The sequence below is a fragment of the Marmota marmota genome, unplaced genomic scaffold, assembly GCF_001458135.2.
Source record: "Marmota marmota marmota unplaced genomic scaffold, marMar, whole genome shotgun sequence".
NCBI classification, from domain to species: domain Eukaryota; kingdom Metazoa; phylum Chordata; class Mammalia; order Rodentia; family Sciuridae; genus Marmota; species Marmota marmota.
Window position 1 is genome coordinate 44,921,827 of NW_026000016.1, and position 21,098 is coordinate 44,942,924.

At 50.8% G+C, this 21,098-nt stretch overlaps 1 protein-coding gene across 1 annotated transcript in view; it reads left to right on the forward strand.

Annotated features, from left to right (window-relative positions):
- The first annotated feature begins 2,490 nt into the window (after positions 1–2,490).
- The window catches only part of Igfn1 (immunoglobulin like and fibronectin type III domain containing 1), a 32,824-nt gene continuing 14,216 nt past the window's right edge, over positions 2,491–21,098 (forward strand). Inside the window, exons 1-12 of the mRNA XM_048809626.1 lie at positions 2,491–2,567; positions 4,985–5,035; positions 5,517–5,639; positions 7,039–7,178; positions 8,719–8,818; positions 10,063–10,107; positions 10,330–10,375; positions 10,950–11,127; positions 12,718–12,831; positions 14,212–14,380; positions 15,245–15,517; positions 16,735–16,784. Coding sequence (XP_048665583.1) covers positions 5,029–5,035; positions 5,517–5,639; positions 7,039–7,178; positions 8,719–8,818; positions 10,063–10,107; positions 10,330–10,375; positions 10,950–11,127; positions 12,718–12,831; positions 14,212–14,380; positions 15,245–15,517; positions 16,735–16,784 — 1,245 coding nt within the window. The 5' untranslated portion in view covers positions 2,491–2,567; positions 4,985–5,028. The remainder of the gene's footprint in view (positions 2,568–4,984; positions 5,036–5,516; positions 5,640–7,038; positions 7,179–8,718; positions 8,819–10,062; positions 10,108–10,329; positions 10,376–10,949; positions 11,128–12,717; positions 12,832–14,211; positions 14,381–15,244; positions 15,518–16,734; positions 16,785–21,098) is intronic.

Below are 21,098 nucleotides of genomic sequence, written 5' to 3' on the forward strand. Positions count from 1 at the left end.
TTGAGGGCTAGCCAGGAAATTCTCAGCAGGGACTGGGCATCACCTTCCACCCCTTTCTCACTGCCAATCACAGTAAGCACCACCAGTGGCTAGGACAGGACCTTCTGAACCAAAGATTCTCACCCTCACGTGGATGCCGGACATCCAGGCATAGCTACATATGATTGGGCATTGCATCTAATAGAGGATAAAGGCAGTGAAAAGTATCTCCCCATCTCTGTTCCTTGGAATCCTAAGATTTCTATCTTATTGCAATGAGAGAGATCCAAGTGTGATATGCAGTGATATCCAAGTGCAGAGATGAGAATCACCCCCAAACTTTGCTCCTCTTAAAACCTGGGAAATAGAGACCAGGCTATAGTGGACTCTCTGACTCATAGGTCTGTTGTTCATTCCCATCCACTCCCTGGGGTCCAAGAGAGGGTCTGAGTTGCTATAGGCCCTCTGTATTTGGCCACACCTGCAGCTTCCCTCTCCCCCATCCCCAAATGCTGCAGCACTGTGGCTTCTGAGATTCCCTGGAGCACAGCGCTTGCCACAAGCAAGAGTACCTCGGGGTAAATGGACTGCCCTCCTGGGAGCCAGACTCCTGCCTCTCATGGCCACCATTCTCCAGTCCCTTCTTCTGCCACCAGAGCAAGCTTTTAAAAATTGCAAATTGAATCCTGTCACCCTTCCTGAGTACACAAACCTCAATAGCCCTTACCAGAGAGATCAAAATGCCTCAACGGTTTCCAAAGCCTACCTATCCAAATTCACTTGGTGCTGCTATCTCCCTGGTTTCCAAGCTTCGGCTCTCTGACTCTCTCGGTCCTTCAGAGCCTCTAGTGCAGTTTGTAATGGGGAACCTAGCATCTGTCTGTCCCACTGAATGGTAAACTTCATGAAGGGAGGGCCCGGGAGTTTGCTTCCCCTTGAGTTCCCAGGGCCAAACCTGAGCCAGGGCCCAACACCACATAGGTGTTCAACACATATTTGTTGAGTAAATACAAGACTGGCCCGACACTCAGAAACACACAGAGGGGAAACACACACACAAATGCACGTCACAAAGAGGTTGAAACTTCCCCTCTCAGATCTCAGGCAGAAGGAGCTCCTGTGGAATTAGCAAGGTACTAAGGAATCTGTGGGAATATCCAGTGACACTCCCCATCCCCGCGTTGGAAACATACACCCACTTCTCTTCTACTTCACCCAAACCCACCTTTTTTTGCAGTGCTGGAGATGGAACCAGATCTCATGCATGCTAGGCAAATGCACTGCTGCCGCCCCACTCCTCCAATCCTCTCACCCACCCCCTTTTTATGGAGACGGTTCTCAGGTCTTATGATGTTGCCCTGGCTAGGCAAATTTGACTGAAGCAGACTCCCTGCCGTAGTCTCCCAAGTAGCTGAGATGACAGGCACCAGCTGGACAGGGACAGTCTCCAGCTGCTCACCTGAATCCTTGACCACATCTTGCTTGTAGGAGCCAATAAACCAGCTTTCTGTCCTTAAGGTAAGAGCAGGTGGCTCTTCCAAAGCAGACCTTATCCCCTCATCTCCTGGGCCTTGCCTACCCTCCTGATGCCCGAGAACATCTACTGCCAGTGAGCCTGTTTCCAATTTTCACTTTTCATCCATGCATCCTTCAACTCATTTATCTCGCCCCAGGGGTGGAACAAGCCTGTAACCCCAGCTATGAAGGAGGCTGAGGCAGAAGAATCGCAAGTTCAAGGGAAGCCTGGGAAATTTAGCAAGACATTTTAAAATAATAATAATAATAATAATAATAATAGTAAAAAAGGACTGGGGATATAGTTCAATTGTAAAGAGGCCCTGGGTTCAATACCAAAAACAAAACAAAACCCATCCATTTGTCCTGCCGGCTTCTGCCCATCCAGCTGGGCAGGCCTCCTCTTCAATTCCTTAAAAACATCCTGGGCAAGCTCACCTTCCCTGGAAGATCTCCTGGCTTTATGGTTCTCAGGTGTCCCCTTTCCCTTCTGCTCTCAGGTGGAGCCTTCAGGATCGCCCCTTCTGCCTATTTGGGACAGCAACTAATTTGCAAAGTTTGTCAACTGTTTGGTTCCACTTTAGGGTGTGATTCTCAAAAGGACAGCAGCTTTTTATATCTGTGTGACTTATGATGTCAAGGGTTCCAAGGGATGAGTTTAGCTGAAAATTTAAGGATTTGGACTGAAGACACCCCTGCTAACAGGGATCAGATAAACCAGGTACCGTGGAGCAAACATGCTCAGGCAATCTGGTTAAGGGCTAAAAGTGCTGCAAAACCAGGAGCTGGATGGGCACATGTCACAGGACCCTTCCATCTCTGACCTCCTCCCAGGCAAGGGTGTTAGCTCCAGGGTCAGGAGTGGGGGGGCCTGGCCCTGCCAAGCCTGGCCAGAGGAGGAGGGAGGCGGGGTGAGTGGGAGGGGCGAGGGAGCCCAGGCGCCTGCAGTGACCTACATCTGCTCCAGCACCGGCTGTCCAGCACCAGAAGGTTCAGAGGCTCTGGTGAGGAGCAGCAGCTGGAAACAGGGAGGAGGGAGTGGACAGAAGGAGGAAGGCCAGTGGTGCACCCAGGTAAGTGGGCCCTGCACATCTGGCTGTTCACCCAGGCCAGGGACAGTAGAGGTGCTGACAGTGGCCTGTGCTCTAACTTTTCTCCTTAGGAAGGGTCAGACAGTGGGCATGAGATCAGCCCCAGCAACATTCTCTGGCTTGTGGATCAAACACTGGGGTGCATACACATTGCCTTCAGTCAACCCCAGGATATTTGGAGGAAAGAATTTCAGTGAGTCCTGACTGGGTGATTCTGCCCTGGCTCTGATTTTCTGGGCACTGCTTGGTTTAGAGTATGAAATGACAGCCAGATTAAAATCTCACTAGCAGTCCAGAATGGGGACCTTGGGGCTGGGACTTGTAACATCTTAATTAATAACATGGTCAAGAAGTTGAGAGAAACTGTCTGGCTCTTCCTAAGTGGAGAAGTTGGAGGTGGCAGGAACCTGGATCTGCAGAACGGAATAGCAGCTGGGGCAGAGGGTGGGAGAGTGTGGGTCCTGGGGACAGGCCAGGGAGACACAGCCTGGGGGACCAGGCTGAGAGCCTTGTTGTTCTGAAGTGAGGGCACAAGTCACTGCTTTTGCTCAAGAGAATTAGGATTTTTCTCAAAAGTGGGATTGAATCATGGAGGGAAGAATTCCTTTCCTTCTCTGTTCCCTCCAACTGAGTCAACATTCCCCTGATCTCCAACCACACAGATGTCTTACCCACGTGTCATTGACCTTATACCTGATCTAACTTATTCCTGAAGAGGACAGTGATCTAGCAGGTGGGGTGGTTTACCCTCAGACCCCTAAGCTCCCCAGGGTCTTGCTTCTCTGATTTTCCACTAAACCTGTAGGCAGGAGACTAAGGGAGGGGGGCCAGCACCTGCATGATAATTCATGTGTGACAAATAGCCAAGTAATCAGCTGATAGATGGTGGTGGTGATGATGAAGATGGTGACTAAGATAGCTGTGTTGAACTCAGACTACTCCAGTGTGGGGGTCATGGGCAGGTGCCAGTGCTCGCACCTCTACAAGACAACTGTCCTGGGGAAAGGGTGGTATAGAGGCCGAGGCACCCCACAGTGAGGCCTGGCCTGCTGGGTCCTCCTCATTGGCGGCTCTCTCCCCGCCCTCCCTCATGATTCCCTTCTGAGCAGCGGCTGTGACGTGACGGCGCCTGTGGTGCCTGTGACCGCTCCAGAACGCACTTGGCGCACCATGGCATTCCAGCACACTGGGGGGCAGCGGCCGGACTGCAGAGGTGAAGCTGAGGCTAGAAGTGCCAGTGGGTGGGCATTTGTGAAAGGGAAATGAGGAATTTGCTGTCATGGGCGATTCTAGATGGATGGCTCTTTGGGCAGGAAATGGAATCTCCAAAATGGAACCGCTTGGCCGTTAGCCAACCACACAGGAGGTGGGCTTGCTGGAGAATTCTTTGAAGACTTCCCCAACTCACTCATGGCTCCATCCCATCCCAGAACCAACCCACCCCTTCTCCTGTGTGGAACACGGCATTGGCCTTAACAGATGGATTCAGTGGAGAGGAAATCAGAGGAATTGTGGTGGTGGAGGTTGGGAGAGGCTGGGAAACACTCGTGATCACCTGACACTATAATTCACTGGCCTCAGAGGGGAGCAGATGGATTTATGGTGATCCCACTGGCTGGGCATAGAAGAAGCTTAAGACTCGCCAAGTCAGGGACACTCCTCGGCAGACCTTGAAGGATTCCAGATTGGTTGAGGGTGGGAGGTAAAGGGCTGCTGGACTCTTAGAAAATCTCAGAATTGGGGGAGGAGCCAGGAGGCTGGAGAATGTCCTGGAGGATTCACATTCCAAAGTCAAGAGAGTAAGGCCATTGCCATTAAACAGATGGAAGAATCTCAGATAAGTGTGATTCCTCAGGTTTGGGAAAGTATGTCTCACCCTCTCAGAGGTCATGGGTCTAGACCCCACCACGGTAGGCAGGGTCAGTGTTGTGCTTTCCTTTACCTGGGAAAGGTACTGATTGGGCAGCAATCTGTCCTCCCTGGTGTCTCAGAAGTTAGTTTGCTAGAGACAGAATTGGACAAAACCAAACAGCAGCTGGGCATGGTAGCACATGCCTACAATCCCAGCAATTTGGGTGGCTGAGGCAGGAGGACCACAAGTTCAAAGCCAGCCTCAGCAACTTGTGAGGCCTAAGCAACTTAGAGAGACCCTGTCTCAAAATGAAAGATAAAAAGGCCTGGGGATGTGGCTCAGTGATAAAGTGCCCTGGGTTCAATCTTCACGTTCCAAAAAAGAAAAAGAAAACCAAATGGCATCTAGTTGGGGTTAGACTAACTCTTGGGGGTGGCAGCTTCTCCTAACTTCCTCCCCAGATATGGGTGGATGTACTGATGGTGTGAGATGGGCTGGGGTGAGAACGGCCTGGGCCTCTGATAAGTAATTCATCTTCTACCCTCAGATATCAATTTCTACCCTCAGAAGAGCCTAAAAGGAGCCAGAGCTATGGCAGGTGAGAGAACTTACCTCCCCACCTCCCCTCCCAGCCCCAACCCCTGGTTGGCACCCCTCAGGGCGGAGTCGGGAAGGAAGAGAGGCAGGAGATTTGGGGAAGTCTCCTGTCTCTTTGCTTTTTTCAGTTTTGGCTTGGCTTTGCTTTCCTGAGTGAAGGGTGCAGAGCCTCCCACATGAGCCCTTGCTTCCTAAGAAGGAACTCTTCCTATTCTCCCTTCCCCAGCTTTTCTCTAGTGACATGCTTGGGACCTTCTTAGGGTGCTCCGTGCCACATTCTAGGGGCTGGAGGGCCACCACTGTATTTCCACTAGAAAGTTAAAAAGCACTGGTCACAGGGAGGTGGGCCACACATCTGTGCCCAAGGTGGAAGGGAGAAGGGGCCTTGTTCCTTGTCTGAGAGGTTGGACGTTTCAGTCTACTGAAGGGCACCTGAGAACGGGAAAGGGCAGGCCCATCTCCCCCTCTCCTACGTTCTCCAGGGAAGCTGGTGAAGAAGTCCTCCATCCCCGGGGTGAGCATCCGGCAGCTGGTGGAGGAGATCCCTGAAGGTTGCAGCACACCGGACTTTGAGCGGAAGCCCATCACCTTGGCTCTGCAGGAGGGTGAGGCCCGAGGGCAGCGCCCAGGGGAGGCACGATGCCTGCTCTTCCACCTCTCATCATGCACAGGGGAGAAGACGTGGGTGCCCACTTTCCTGAGCACCCAGTCCCTGTGTCTGTCACCAGGCCATATGTCTCCCTCCTGTACTCGAGGGATGTCTGCCTGCCTGGATTCCCTAGAAGGGACAAACAGTCTTGGGGAGAAGGGAATAAATTGAGGCCATCCTGTGCTGATGGAGAAGCTGCAGCCTCTTTTTCCTCTTCCCCTTCGGCCTTGAAGTCACTGCTGCAGAGAGTCAGTGTCAAAACCCTTCCATCCAACAATTGTCTCCTGACAGCCATGTGCCCACTGGCTCTCAGGCTAGGCTCAGGAAAGCCATGCTAGAAGACCACAGGAGAAAAGTGCCCAGGAAGGTAGTGGAAAGGGCTGGGAGTGGCACTGTCCCCAGCACAGTTCCCTGCCATGGATTTTAGTTCGTGAGATTGTGGCGTGAGAGCGGGTCTTCTGCTCTCTCGCTTCCTTTTCCTCTCTTGGCCACATTCTTTCTACTACACAAAGGATGTTTTGTACAGGCCTACGTCAGGGATGACAGACAGACAACACAAAGGGCACATCCTATCTCGGACAGGTTTTATTTGGTGGGCACGGCACTTGAAGTTTTCGGAATTACTTGCCAGCTTGTAATAATTGCAAGTTAGATGCTTGTTGAAAAAGCTGATCTAGTCCCTCCGTTAGTTATGCTTACAATTGGTTTGCCAGAAATTCTTACCAAGAGCCGCCCAAGGAACAATGGTACCATGCTTAATATTTCTAAATCCAAAACAAGGTCGTGAGAAACTGGGGAGGGCCCTGGGGGCTTCAGTCAAAATGCTTTTCCCCCGAGATGTTCCTGGGGGGAGGCCTAGGGGATGGTTGAGGCTCTCTTGCTTCCCAGGCTCTTTTGCCTGCCATAGAGGTTGGGTCTTTTCTGAGGCTGGGGTCCTGTGTCTTAGGTCTGGCTCCTCTGGGCACCAAACAAACAGCCACTTCTTTCTAATTCTTTTCTGAAACACTCAGAATTTCATCTCCCTCCCAGTCTTGTGGGGGATCCTTACACATCCACTCTCAAACAGGAGCCATTTCCTCCCAGCCCTGCTCGCCTTCCCTTCTCACCATGGACAGTCTAGTTGCCTCTTTCCTTCATGAAGCACAGGCCAGCACTGCTCTGGGTGCCCAGAAATTGCTGCTTTCCACCTGACATCCTGGGTCCTGGGTCACGGGGACCAAGGCCTGGCACCTTTCTTGCAACAGGCAGTTGAAATACGTAGAGTGGGGAGGATGATGTAAATTAAAATCTCCACAAACTCTGCTGTCATTCCACCCCAAATTATCAGTCTCCCTACTGGCCTTTTCCTGCCACAGGGAAAAATGCCATCTTTCGGGCTGTGGTCTGCGGAGAGCCCAAACCCGAGGTGCGTTGGCAGAGCACCAAAGGAGACCTCAGCAACTCTAGCAAGTACCAGATCTCCTCCACCCCTGGCAGCAAGGAGCACGTGCTGCAGGTAAGCACCGCAGTTCTCCTCTGACAAGAGTCTACTCTATATTCCTGTCCCCTATGTGGCTGCAATCCCCAAACAAGTAAAAGATGAATTACTAGTCGAACTGGGTCCATTCAATTCATTCCATGGTTCAAGGCTTCCTGAGCCACAGATATCTCTGCTGACAGCCTAGGCTAAACTGCCTGGGTAAAAAATCTCAGGCCTACCAACTTGGCTTTGGGAAGTTACCTCTTTCCACCTCTGTTTCGTCATCCGTGCAATGGGATAATAATAATACCTACTTTAGGGAGATGTTATGAGGATGAAAGGTTTACATAAAGGTCTAGCCAGAGTCTTGCCTGAAGTGAGTACACAATCTTTGGCTTATGATTTGACTTAAGATTCTTTTACTTTATTATGATAAAGTGCAAAAGTGATGTGCAATTAAGTAGAGGCTAGACTTCAAAATTTGTCCTTTACATTTTGATCTTTTCCTGGGCTAGCAATGTGCAGTACTATAGTCTCGTCCTAGGCAGAGGCACAGAACCACACCTCCCCTACAGCTATGTGACCCCCATTGGGGGTGGACAAATAGCTCATAATGTATGTTGTATTGCAGTCAATGAATTACATGATATATCCAACACTGTATAATAAAATAGTCTAGTGTTAGATGATTTTGCCTGACTATAGGCTAACTTAAGTGTACTTTTAGGTGAGCACATATAAGGTGGTCTAGGCTAAGCTAGGATGCTCCATAGGTTAAGGGTATTGAATGCATTTTCTTTCTTTGGGGGCGGGGATGTGTACTGGGGATTAAACTCAGGGGCACTCAACCACTGAGCCACATCCCCAGCTCTATTTTATATTTTATTTAGAGATAGGGTCTCGCTGAGTTGCTTAGTGCCTTGCTTTTGCTGAGGCTGATTTTGAACTCACAATCCTTCTGCCTCAGCCTACCAAGTGGCTGGGATGACAGGCATGCACCACCAGGTCTGGCTGAATGCATTTTCAATTTGTGATATTTTCAATTTAGAATATGTTTATTGGGATGTAACTTTATGGTAAGTCAAAGAATATCTGTGCTCAATCAACCTTGGTTAGTATTAGTACTATTATAGACACTAACCATGGCACACCTACCATGTGCCAGGCCCTGAGCTAAACATATGATATTGATTAGATGATTTAATCCTGACCATTCACTACTTTTTGAGGTATTATGATCTCTATTTTACAAGTAAAGAAACTGAAGTTTAGAGAGATTAGGTAACTTGCCCAAGGTTCCACAGCTAGTAACATAGAATAGAGATGGTTTTCAGTTCCAGATCCATCTGACCTCCGAAGTGAGTTTTTCTGCTATTTCACTTTTTTTTCTGATGGCAAAGACATCCACCCGCTGAACAGGTTTTTGTTTTGATGTCTATATTTTCTGATAAAGACTGAGCTCCATGAGGACAAAGACTGTGTCCTGTCCATCTTTCTATACCCAACATACTGTCACGTCTAGGCCATGGAGGAAGGGAAGTGATAGTCCTGTTCCCCTGCCCTTGGTTCTCTGCAGATCAACAAGCTGACAGGCGAGGACACGGACCTGTACTGCTGCATAGCAGTGAACATGTATGGAGAGGCCACGTGCTCAGCAAGGCTCACTGTCATTGAAGGTGGGTTTGTCCCCAAAGCCACTCACACACTAAATCTGCATGCAAGTAAAATCTGTACTCTTGGCAGTAGACAGCCTGCTGTGGTTGCTCAGAAGGATTCCCTTTTGGTCCAATGGAACCAGGCCACGACCTGGAATTTGTTTTCTAATCTGGGTCTTCTGCTCGTTCACTTCCTTTTTCTCTCTGGGTCTCAGTTTCTCCACTGTACAAAGGATGTTTTGTTCAGGCCTACATCAGGGGTGACCGGCAACCCAACGAGCAAATCCTATCTCAGACAGGTTTTGTTTGATGTGCATGGTGCTTGAATTTTTTTGAAATCAATTGTTCATTTGTAATAACTGGAAGGTAATTGAGAAAGCTGATCTAGTCTCTTGATTAATCGTGCTTACCATTGGTTGGCCTACAAGTACCAGAAATTCTTATTAAGAACAGCCCAAGAAATAAAGGTCATTACTTCACACAGTTAGAAGTCCTGAGATGGGAGTCCAGGGCTCACTGCACAGTGCAGCTGGAGAGCTGGATTCCTCTGTCTCACTGCTCTCCATCCCTAGCAGGTTGGTTTATCACCTTGTAGTCACAGATGGCTGCTGCAGGTCCACACTTAATCCATGTCCAAGTCAGGAAGAAGGGGGAAGAGGTGGTCCCAGGTACACCTGACTCTCTTATCAAGGAAGCAAAAGGTTTCTCAAGAACTCCTGAGTCTTTTGCTTCCATTTCATTGACCAGAATGGTGTCCTGTAGCCACACTGCTAGTTGCAAAGAAAGCTGGGAAGGCAAGTATTTAGCTTTTCCAGCCTCTCCAATGGAAGCTGGTGAAGAGGCTGATGGATGACTATGGAGCAGTGTCTGACATTTGGCTATGGGGCCCATACCTTGAAATGGCAACTCTCAGACACAAACACCAGCTGTCCCTTTAGATGCCTAGTTTGCTGTTGTTGTCAGTGGTCACTTCACTCATTTATGCCACCTCCTTGACCATGTAGACATGTGAGCGAGCCTTCCCGTTGTGAGGAAGTACTCAGGCAGGCCTTCCCAGGTCAGGCTAAGGTTCTGGGGTGTCAAAGGTCACTCGAGTTGGATCTCCACCTGCTCCATGCCTCGAGCTGGGATGTTTCTATGCTTTAGAGGACAGCAGGGTGGTCAGGGCTCTGGGACTGAGCAGTTTCTTAGGAAGACCATAAATGTCTCTTGCCTTTCTCTGCCTGTCTACACCGACGCCCTCCATTTCTCCCTGGATGGTCCAGTTGGCTTTCGGAAGAACCGGAAAAGGCAAAAGGAACCACAGGAGGGTAGGTGGATTTGGTAGAAATCTTCTTGGAGGTTTTGGGGACAGGCTGCTCCTTGCCCCATGTTCCCTATCTGCTCAAATCCTCACGCACACCTGTGGGTTATCACCAGTCCCCAGGAGAGCCTCTTCCAAAAGCTTGGTTGTCAGCCCTGGACCACATAGACAAGCCTAGCCCCTTGGCCTCTCACCTGGGAGTGGGGTCTCATCCTTTCTACTTTTCTAGACCTAAGGAAGGAGCTGATGGATTTCCGGAACATGCTGAAAAAGAGGTGGGTCTGGGCCTGCCCAGGGGGGATTCAGAAGCTCCCATGGTACCCACCCCCTTCTCCCTTGTATCACAAGCTGGGCTCAGCCTCTGCCTTCACCCTCAGCAGGCAGCTAGACTGCTGCTACCAGGTGAGAGGCTAGAAAGAGCACTGCACTGGAAATTCTGGGTATAGCTTGGTCCTTGTCTACATCCTTGAGTTAGTCATCTCTCCTCGCTGGGTCCTAGCCTCCTCACTTGCAAAATGGGGTGGCCTACTAAAACTATACTTTTCTAAAATATTTACAGCAAAAGAATGATTCTACCCCACCCTGACCCCACCCAAGGACATCTTATTCTGAAATCAACAATACAAGTAGTTAGAAGCCGAGTTTCCCTGAAAGCTAGAGCTACCGAGTGCGGCTCAGCCCTTCTGGGTCCTTCTAGCCCAAACAGCGATCAGTCTCAGAGATTTGAATCCCTTTGCTGTTTCCTCAAGTGCATGTAGGGAAGCTTCTCTGGACCTCTCTGAGTGCCAGGACCAGGTGGTCAACACCCACGGCTCCTCCAACCTCTGACCTGCTGGCTCTGCTCCCCAGGGCCCCTCCTCCAGCTCCAGAAAAAAAGATGGAGACTGAGCAGGTGTGGCAGCTGCTGATGACAGCAGACCGGAAGGACTACGAGAAGATCTGCATGAAGTATGGCATCGTTGACTTCCGGGGCATGCTGCGCAAACTGCAGGAGATGAAGAAAGAGCGGGAGGACAAGATGGCCCAGGTACCCTCACCCTGCCCCACTCTACACAGCTACAGCACAGGGGCCTGGAGGGGCCTCATGCCTGGAATTGGGCTTGGGAAACCCAATATTATCAAGGGCTTGCCTCTATCTGGTTCCCAATAAAGTATCCTGCTAAGGACCCGAGTTCCAAGCTGACACCCAGGCTGTAAAATCCGATACTTGCTAAACTGGAATTTTAAAAAAGTGAGGCCCTCTGTGACTTGGTGTCCTCATGGGAATCATAGTTATAACTACCGTCAAGGGCACAGCTCAGTTCTGCCATGGCAGTGGCATAGGTTGCTGAGAGACCAAAGAAAACACCCAGAGGCAGTACAGGGGGCTTAAGGCTTCCTTGAGAAATGCTTATGAGGGAAGGTCCAGTGGTATAGGCTGACAGAGAGCACTGCCATCCTTCAGGGTGCTTCTCCAAGCAGTGTCCCCTCCCCCTCATGATGTTTTGTCCAGTGGCAGCCTGCTGGACAAGTGACACCCATTCTTTCCACAATGTCCTCAGTCACCACTGAGGACACAGGTACAGTGTGTACACTGTACACATTGTGTACACACTGTTTCCACAATGTACCAATCACACTGAGAGGCGGGGTTTATATATTAGGCTGCAAAAAAAGTGACATTATCAGCTTGAACTTGCTTACTTTGCCTGTGTGACCAGAATCATAAGGAGCACCTGTCCTGGTGTACGTGCAAGAGGTAGTTTTCTACAGATAACACAAACTTCCCCTAATTCCCAGCGTACATGAGAGAGAGTCAGTGTCCTAGTTTATCTAGCATTCCTGGCCCAGGCCTGCTCTTTCTTCCCTTGACTTGACCAGGTTCCTGGGAACTACAGGGGCATTTCAGGGACATGGTAAGATGTCCTCTTTTTCTTTAAGGATGATGCACCTACCTCATGGGGTTATTGAAAGGATGAAAATTTAAAGCAATTAGTCTAGTGCCTGGTGCATGGTGAAGGCCTAGTGTCAGCTGTCATCATCGTCACCAGACATGGGGAACCTGCCTTTTTAAAAAAGATTTCCAGGGAAGGGAATTTATCAGTTGCCATTAGCACTCTGATTCCAGCATCTTATAAACTCTGTAGAAAGTTTTTTCCTGCATCTAACTTAACTGTAGTATACGTCTAATTTTTCTTTTGTAAGTGGAAAACACATATTTTAGTTATCATGAAAATGGTATTTCATCACTTGGAAAATAGTATTTTATCACTTAAACGTCCCACCTGGGACTTCAGCTTTCTCTCCTCCAAGCTTTCCCATCTGCTTTTACACAGGACTCAGCACAGAGATTTTCATGCAGCAGATGCTCAATGGATGTTGATTAGCTGGAAAAACAGATAATTGGAAAAGCGCTAGAATGTTTTTAGAGCACCTGAGCACCTTGTTTGCCTTTCTGACCTGATTTCTTGGAAATTTTCCTTCCTTGAGGACTTAAGTCTCCCCACTTAAAAAATGAGCAAATGCTTTCTCAACTGGGGCATTGTGGGCCAGGGATGGAATCAGGGATTATAAGGGTTGGAAGTGCTCCGAAGATTGAGTTCGAGACATTCTCCTGATTGATTTGTCTCCCCTTTAGTACATCAATGCCATCTCTAACTTGAGACACATCAAGGTCTCCAAGGATGGGGTCGCTTCATTTGCCCTGGAGCTGGATCTCAAGGACTTTGAGAGCAAGATTTACTTGTATAAGGTGAGGCTGGAGGGCCCATGGCAGAGGAAACTGGCAGAGATGTCACAGGTCCTGGGAAGGGAAACAATTGATCTCATAGGGCCCCTGTGGGAACCACCAGAGCACACAAGTGGTAAAACCCTCATCCCTTGGAGTTCCTGGTTAGGGTTAGGTCAAATCCTGGTGTTGACAGCCTACAGCCAGGCTCTCCACAGACACTCCTAGCTGTGTCTAATTCCACAGCAGGGGGTAAGCAGAGAGATCTGAGAGAGGGCACTCTTCTCCATCTGACCCCTGCCCCAGAGACTTGACACATCCCTACCGGGGCTCCAGAAGAAATAACCTATCAACGCACTAGAGGTTGGGGCGGAAGTGTGTGGTTTGGGGGGCATAACATTACTTCTGTAGTCAAATTCATTCCTGCTCCATCACATCACTCAGACAAGGTACATTTTATCTTCCTAGAGACTCAGTTTCCTAATTGGTGAAATGAGGGTGATACAGGACTGTCTTGTGCACAATGAAATGCCCCTCCCCCATCTCTCCCCCCCCTTCCTGCCCCTCTTCCCCCGCTGCTGTGCCAGTCTGCTCTCTGGCCTAGTTCATTCCTTTGCTCCAGCTGCTCCCTGTGCCTGGTCTGCTCTTCCCCAACATCTATAGGCTAATTTCCTTCCCTGTAGGGACACCTCTCTTGACCCTAACCACCTCATGTACCCCCTAATGTTCCACCCAGTATCTTTTATTTTCCTCTGTTTTTCCTAGTTCTGTTTTATTTTTCCTAACATAAATAATTACTTATTTATACTGTTTATTATTTGTATCCTTCAGGATTTTAGCACCCTGAGGGCAGAAATCTTTTTTTCTTTTTTTTAATTGATGTGTCCCAAACATCATTATGTGCTTGGCACACAATGGGCATCTGTTAAGTGCTATTATTAATATTCAGCAAATAGCAAATCTAGGGAAGGCTTAGTAAAAGGAGGTGTATGTATGTAAATTACTGGGTTTTATAGAGCCTTAAAGATGTTCCTTAATGTTCCCTTTGATGAATAGAGGCGTTCCCTGCCCTGGGGCCCCAAGTCTGCTGAATGCCTCCCCTGCTAACCATGGGGCTGTTTTGGTAGTAACTCTCCTCCCAGCCTGAGCTGGGTCAGCAGTCTAGTGCCTCTGCATCCTCTTGTCAATCTCCCTTCTGTGGTAAGGAGTGTAACATTCCTAGCCCGGTATTCCCATCTGCTTGTTTAATGCCCTCCAGGCCCACCATGCCCTTTATAGCTTCAGGACCAGGTTTTCTGTGGCCTGGGCCAGAAGGAGAAAACTGCTAGTTGTAGCCAAGTGGAGCAGGAGGTTCTGGGGACCTACCCAGTCCCTGAACCACCCCTCTTCCTTTTCTGGTGGCAGGATGGTGAGATGATCCCCTGTGGCTTTGACAACCAGACCAAGCACTGTCTGCGGCGGCTGGGGAAGCGCTACCAATTCCAGATCCTGGACCTGCGGCCTGAGGACGCTGGCCTTTACCAGGTCAAGGTGGAGGATGCCGTGGTCTTCTCAACAGAACTGGAGGCCAGTGGTGAGTTGTCTACACTGCAGAAATTTGAATAGGGGACATCATTTAAGAATGGGCTTCATTTCAGGGTGTGTGGTGAGGGGATAGATGTGACAGGGCCTAATGCAAAGACAATTGGGGAGAGGGATGCAGAGTCAGGTACCTAAATGATGATGCTCAGCCTTGGTCCATGCTGTCCTCTATTGGTGCCGAGCTGGCTCTACCAAGTTACAGTCATGGACACAGAACAGACATGTCATGCCCCTAACTACAAACCTTCTACCACAGTTGATTATTTCCAGATCACACCCAAACTGATTTCACATCCTCTTGCCATAACTTTACTTCAGTGGGATGCATGTCCTCATCTCTCTCAATTCCCTAGCAAGAATCTCCACCTGGGGTAGGTGCCCTTGTGTCCTACATAGATCTCTTCTTTTCCTGCTTCCCATACCCCCACCCCCACAATCTGGGTGCTTCCCCACCTTCCTCATTAAACCTTGTTCCATACCTGCGAGGACTCGTGTCCCTATCACTGCATAGCACCTAGCAGCTCTGGAGGGCTCTTGGAAGGACAAACAGGCCTGGGGAAGGAAGCTTTGGGTAGATAGACCATAAAGAACATGGCTGAACAAAGGCCAAGGAAAGAGAAGGAAGTGAGGCACCATTTCTGAAAACAGCCTCAGAGGATCCCAATCTAACTATATCCCCATATTTTATGTGTGTGGAGGACTGATTCCCTGGGTAAGGAAGTGACCCATCCAAGGTGTCACAGGAGTTTGTAGCCAAGCTGGTCTGAACCTGGGTTCTGAACTCCCAGCCTCTCTGTATCAGGTCACACCATGTCATGCTGCCAAGCTGACACTCCAATTCCTGTTTCCTCTGCAGCCATCCCCCCCAGAGTGGTGGTCCCACTGGCCAAGGCCCACTGTGAAGAACACGGTGATGCAGTCTTTGAATGTACTCTCTCCAACCCCTGTCCCAATGCTGCCTGGCATTTCAAGCACCGGCCCCTCCGACTCAGTGACAAATATGAAGTATCTGTGTCCCCTGATGGTCTGACCCACCGGCTGGTGGTGAGAGGGGCCCGGTTCTCAGACAGGGGCCTCTATTCGCTGGATACCGGGCTCCATGCTTCTAGCGCCTGGCTGGTGGTTGAAGGTGAGTGGTCATACCTCTGTCTTTCCCTGCCTCCACCAAGGCAAGGACTCACGGTCAGGGTCAGGGCAACAGGGTCAGGGTTTCCTTTGGTCAGTCATTTACTTTCGAATCATTCCCTCACTCACAATAAGGAGCTCCTTAGAGCTCTTCTTTTTAAAAATTGATTTGCCTAAAGCAACTGTTTTAGGTCCATCCCTCACCCACCATGTCTACTAATGCCAGATGTAGTCTATCCTGTGTCTGTGTGGGTGTGCGCATGCATGCATGTTTCCCTACTGGGAATCAAACCCAGGCACATTTTACCACTGAGCTACATACATCCCCAGTCATTTTTATTTTGGGACAGTGTCTTGCTAAGTTTGCTTGGAGCCTTACCATGTTGCTAAGACTGTCTTCAAATTTGCAATCCTTCTGCCTCAGCCTCCTGAGTTGCTGGAATTATAGGCATGTGCCACCACACTGGGGGGGGGGGTACAATCTACTGCTTTATTTTTTCTTTTCCTTCTTCCTCCTCCTCCTTCACCTTTTTTTTTGGGGGGGGGGTGCTGGGGATGGAATCCATGGCCTCCTACACACTTAGTGAGCACTCTGCCACTGAGCCACCCGCACCCCAGCCCTCCTTAGATCCATTCTTGCTCCACTGCAATACAGTCTTCTCATGGCCATTCCTGTTCTTCTCCACGGCCTCTGTCCTACTGGCTCTCTTGGAACTACTCTGGGAACAGAGATCCAAAATGGCCCTAGGGCTCTGCATAGGGCTTGAAATATTGGGCCAGGTTCAGTGTAGATAAGGAGACTCCAGGCCAGGCCAGAAAGAACTCTTATATCTCCCTTGGAACTGGAATCTGCAAAATTATAAATCAGACAGCTGTAAGGCAGGAGATAGGCAAGGGAATCTTTTAAATATCATGCAACTTCTTCTGGCAGTTTGATAAGCAAATGACTTTGGCTTATGTACGTCAAAATCCTCATGAAGCATGTGGAGTGGAATGTGGGTACAGGGTGGGGGAAATGGAGATGGGATTTAGCCACCAATCTCTGGAACATCTTGGCTTCCTTCTTAGATGGGCAGCTTATTTTCTACTGGGGAAACTGAAAGTCAGGCAAAAGAGTTGGGTCAGGCAGGTGCTTTGGTCTGATTTAACAGAAGTTTTGGTCTTTCCTCTTGTCTCTCTATGGGCCCATTGACCTCCCATGTGCATAATATCTCACAGAAGCTGGGAAGGATAAAGGCCTGCAGACCACAAGTGCTGACCACCAGCTGCAGACACCAGGAGCTCAAGCCTCAGATGCAGAAGACTCCAGGGACATCAGTGGCCAGGGAGGGAAGCCCAGGGAACTGGGTACCAAGGGTGACTTCCTAGAAGGGGCAGGGCCTGCTTCTGGGCTCCAGCTCACAGCAGGCCCAGACAGGGATGGCCTTGGTAGGCAGGGCTACTCCTTGATGGGGGATGAAGGGACAGGTGACTCAGCCTGGGGCCCTGGACAGGACAGGAAGGGCTTTCTAGAATCAGAGGAAGGCAGAGTCACTCTTCTCAGGGACAATCAGCCCCATTTAGAGGGAGACTGGGGCGGAAGCTTTCCAGGGAGATCTCATCTACAGGGAGAAGGCCCAGAATCAGGGTTGGACTTCATGGAAAGACAACTTGAAGGTCATGGCAGAGATGGTGATGGGGACAGAAACTGGAGAACAGCAGGAGGCTGGGAGGCTGGGTCCACTCACTTTCAGGCTGGAGGACTGGGGAGCATCAGGGGAGGAAAGGAGCCCAGAGAGGTCAATGGCAGTCAGCTGGACATATATGGCCAAGAACAACTCTGGGATACTCATCAGGGACCTGGAACAGGAAAGAAGGCCCTGTGGGGACCCCAGTCTGATCATGAGGGGTCTTGGCTAAAAGGGGAAGGAAGGGAGAAAATTTTGGCTGGAGATCACCTGGATGAGATGGAGGGAGGAGATGGTTTGAGTAGGGAAAGGGGGACAGCAGCAGCCAGGGCAGCGTGGGCTGGCAGAACTGGCTTGGGGAATGCTGGAGACAATGGGACAGGAGGCCCTGGTGCCCTAGAATTTCCTGGAGGAAGAAGTTTTAGCTCCAAGGCAGGCATGGGCCCTGAATCTTGGGGCTCCCAGGGAAGTGGAGATGCTGACCATCAGGAAGCTGGGGGCTATTGGGAGTCAGGGGAGTATCCAGGAAAGATATTTGGAGGCAAGCACCCCCAAGAACCTTCACTACCTGGAGGCAGAAAATCTATTCTGGGGGGCAGGAGTCCTGAGGCCAAAGCTGAGGGCTCACTACGGGAGGCAGGTGATCTAAGGCCAGGGAGGACTGGGGATGTGGGAAGGAGCTACCGAACTGGCCCTGGAGGCCCAGGAGATCTTGGAGACTGGAAAAGTGGCCAACATGAACTTCAGGGAAGGGGTGGCCAGTTCACAGATGGGGTCTTGAGCAGGGCAGGGGATGGCTCCAGAAGCTCCCAGTCTCCCCATAGCTGGACAGAAGGGCAGAAGGAAGCAGGGGACCCCAGCAGAACACAGTCTGAGGGCACAGGTTTCTGGGATGACACAGGGTCCAGTCTCAGAAAGACTGGGACCCACCTTGGACCTAAAGTAGGGGGGTCCAGTGGAGGGGAAAAGGGTATGGTTGGTGCCCAGGGAGCTGGGCCAATGGAGTCTGGTCAGGGGATAGACGGCAGAAGCCACAGGTTACTTAGGTCTCCAGGCCTGGGTATGTCGAAGTCTGGGGGAACACAAGGAGATGCAGAAGGATTAAGAGATCCCAGAGCAATAGGGCCTGAATCCGAATTCTGGAGTGGATCAGGTAGCTCTGGAGAAAAAGGAGCCAGAGGTGAGATGGGCTATAAGTATGGCCCAGGAGGTAGCAGGGGAGAGGAATCTAGGAATGGGGATGGCTCAGGGTATTTTAAGGGAATAGATCCTGGAAATAGGGCTGCTTATAGAGATGGCTCAAAAGTGCCAGGAGAAATGGGGTCTGCTCCTGGTGATGGTTTTAGGGTCACCTCTGGAGCGCCTGTGAGAACAGAGTCTGAGGAAGGGGGTACTTACAGGCATGGCTCAGGGGAATCTGGGGGGATGTGGACTGGAAATAAAGATCATCGTGGTCCTACAGGATATGGGTCTGGGAGCAGTGTTGGTCTTAGGAATGGCTCAGGTGGCCCTGATGGAATGCTCATTGATGAAGACCAGAATTGGGGTACACCCGAGGGCCAGGGGCAAATAGGCTCTGCAGGAGGGTACTGTCCTGATGGTAGCTTAGGGAGTCCTGGAACAGTGGGGCCTGTGGGTAGAGGTGGCCCCAAGGCCCCTGGAACAGTGCATGCTATTGGGGAGGGATATGCAGAAGCAGAACCAGGGGGGTCTGGAACAATAAGGCCTTGGGGTCAGACTAGAGATTTGGGGGGCTTCAGAGCCTCAGGGGCCCTGGGGACCTTTGGAGAAGGGAGTTTTGAAGATGGGACAGGGGGTCCAGGAGCCATGGAGCCAGGGTCTCTGAGGGCAGGGGGAAAAGAGGGTGATGGAGATAGGACTAGGTGCCTTGGTGCCAGGGCCTCTGGAACTGGAACAGGGTTTGGGGACAATACCAGGCATCCTGAGACATTAGCTTCTCATGCTGGGGCGGGTTCTAAGAGCCTATGGGCTCATGGGCCTGGTGATGTGCTGGGTTATGGGGATGGGTCTAAAATTCCCAAGTCTCAGGGGATTGGGAGCAGAACAGCTTATGGAGTAGGGCCAAAGGATCTTGGTCCTGGAAGAATAGGGCCAGGGGATGAGGCAGATTTTGGAGATGGCTTAGGAGGCCTCAGAGGAATGGCAGCAGCAGATAAGGCAGGATATAGGGGTGGTGTTGGAGGTGCTGGGGATATGGGGTCAGGGGGTGAGGCAGGTTATAGCAGTGGTATTAGAGGTTCTGAGGATAAGGGGTTGGAGGGTGAAGCAGGTTATAGGGGTGGTATTGGAGGTTCTGGGGACATGGGATCAAGAGGTGAGGCAGGTTATAGGAATGGTATTAGAGGTTCTGGAGCTAAGGGGTTAGGGGATGAGACAGGTTATAGGAGTGGTATTGGAGGTTCTGGGGGTATGGGGTCAGGGGGTGAGGTAGGTTATAGGGGTGATATTGGGGACATGGGATCAGAGGAAAAGGCAGGTTATAGGGGTGGTATTGGAGATCCTGGAGATATGAGGTCAGGGAGTGAGGCAGGTTATAGAAGTGGTATTAGAGGTTCTGGGTATAAGGGGTTGGGCGATAAAGCAGGTAATAGGGATGATATTAGAGGTTCTGGAGATAAGGGGTCAGAGGGTGAGGCAGGTTATAGGGGTGGTATTGGAGGTCCTGGGGACATGGGGTCAGGGGGTAAAGCAGGTTATAGGGGTGGTATTGGAGGTCCTGGGGACATGGGGTCAGGGAGTGAGGCAGGTTATAGGGGTGGTATTGGAGGTCCTGAGGACATGGGGTCAGGGGGTAAAGCAGGTTACAGAGGTGGTATTGGAGGTCCTGGGGACATGAGGGCAGGGAGCAAGGCAGGTTGTAGGGGCAATTTGGAACATTCTGGGGATGCTTTGCCATGGAGTGAGGCAGGTTTTAGGGATGGTGTAAGGGGAGCTGGAAGAATGGGGTCAGAGGATGAGGTTGGTTTTAGAGGAAGCTCAGGAGGATCTGGGGCAATGGGGCCTGAGGGCAAGATGCACTATGGAGAAGGTTCTGGGAAGTCTGGAACACCAGGCTCACTGATGGGAATGAGACACGATGCAGGACCTAGAGACCACAAAGCCATGGGGGAGGGGGTAGGATACGGGGTAGCATCAGAAGGTGGCACAGGCTCCTATGATGGTCCAGAAAAGGGCAGAGGAATGGGGCATGCACATGGTGAAGGTCCTGGGATAGCTGGAATGCTGGGGACTGCAGATGATGCTGCACACAGGGACAGCCTCAGGAGCCCAGGGATGCTGGGGTCACAGGAAGTGCCACAGACTCTTTCAGATGGAAGGGGCTCCAAGACCAGTCTTGGGGGCTATGGAACCTCAGGGATTCCTACAGCCTCGGGGGCTGTTTGTTCCAAAGGAAAATCAAGTGTTGGAGAGTGGCAAGATGGTTCTGGAATTCCAGGGTCTCCTAGGGACAGAGGAGCTCCTAGTGGGGAGGGTGAGTCTCCAGGCCAAGCAGGGGGTTTGGGGGCTTTTAGGTTTCTTGATGGTAGGAAGGCAGTAGAAGGTGAGACCTGGGCAGGGACAGCTGCTCTGGAGTCTGGACATGAACAGGACTTAAGGAAAGCAGGGTCAGGGACCATGGACAAGGGCAGAATGGCTGGCCCATGGGGAGAGGCACCCCAGGGAGGGAGGGACTCACTACCAGGAGGCAGAAGGATGGGAGCAGGTTCTGGTAGCCCAGCCTGGCAAGATCAGGAGTTTGGCCAAAGCAGCACACATGCTGGGAACTGCATCCCAGGCCCTGTGGCCCATGGTTCTCGGCAGGAGAAAGATTCCACTTCCAGGGGAACCCATGAGGGGCCAGGGGACTCTAGAGGCAGGGAACATGTACCAGGTTACGGGGCTGCTGGTGGACGTCAA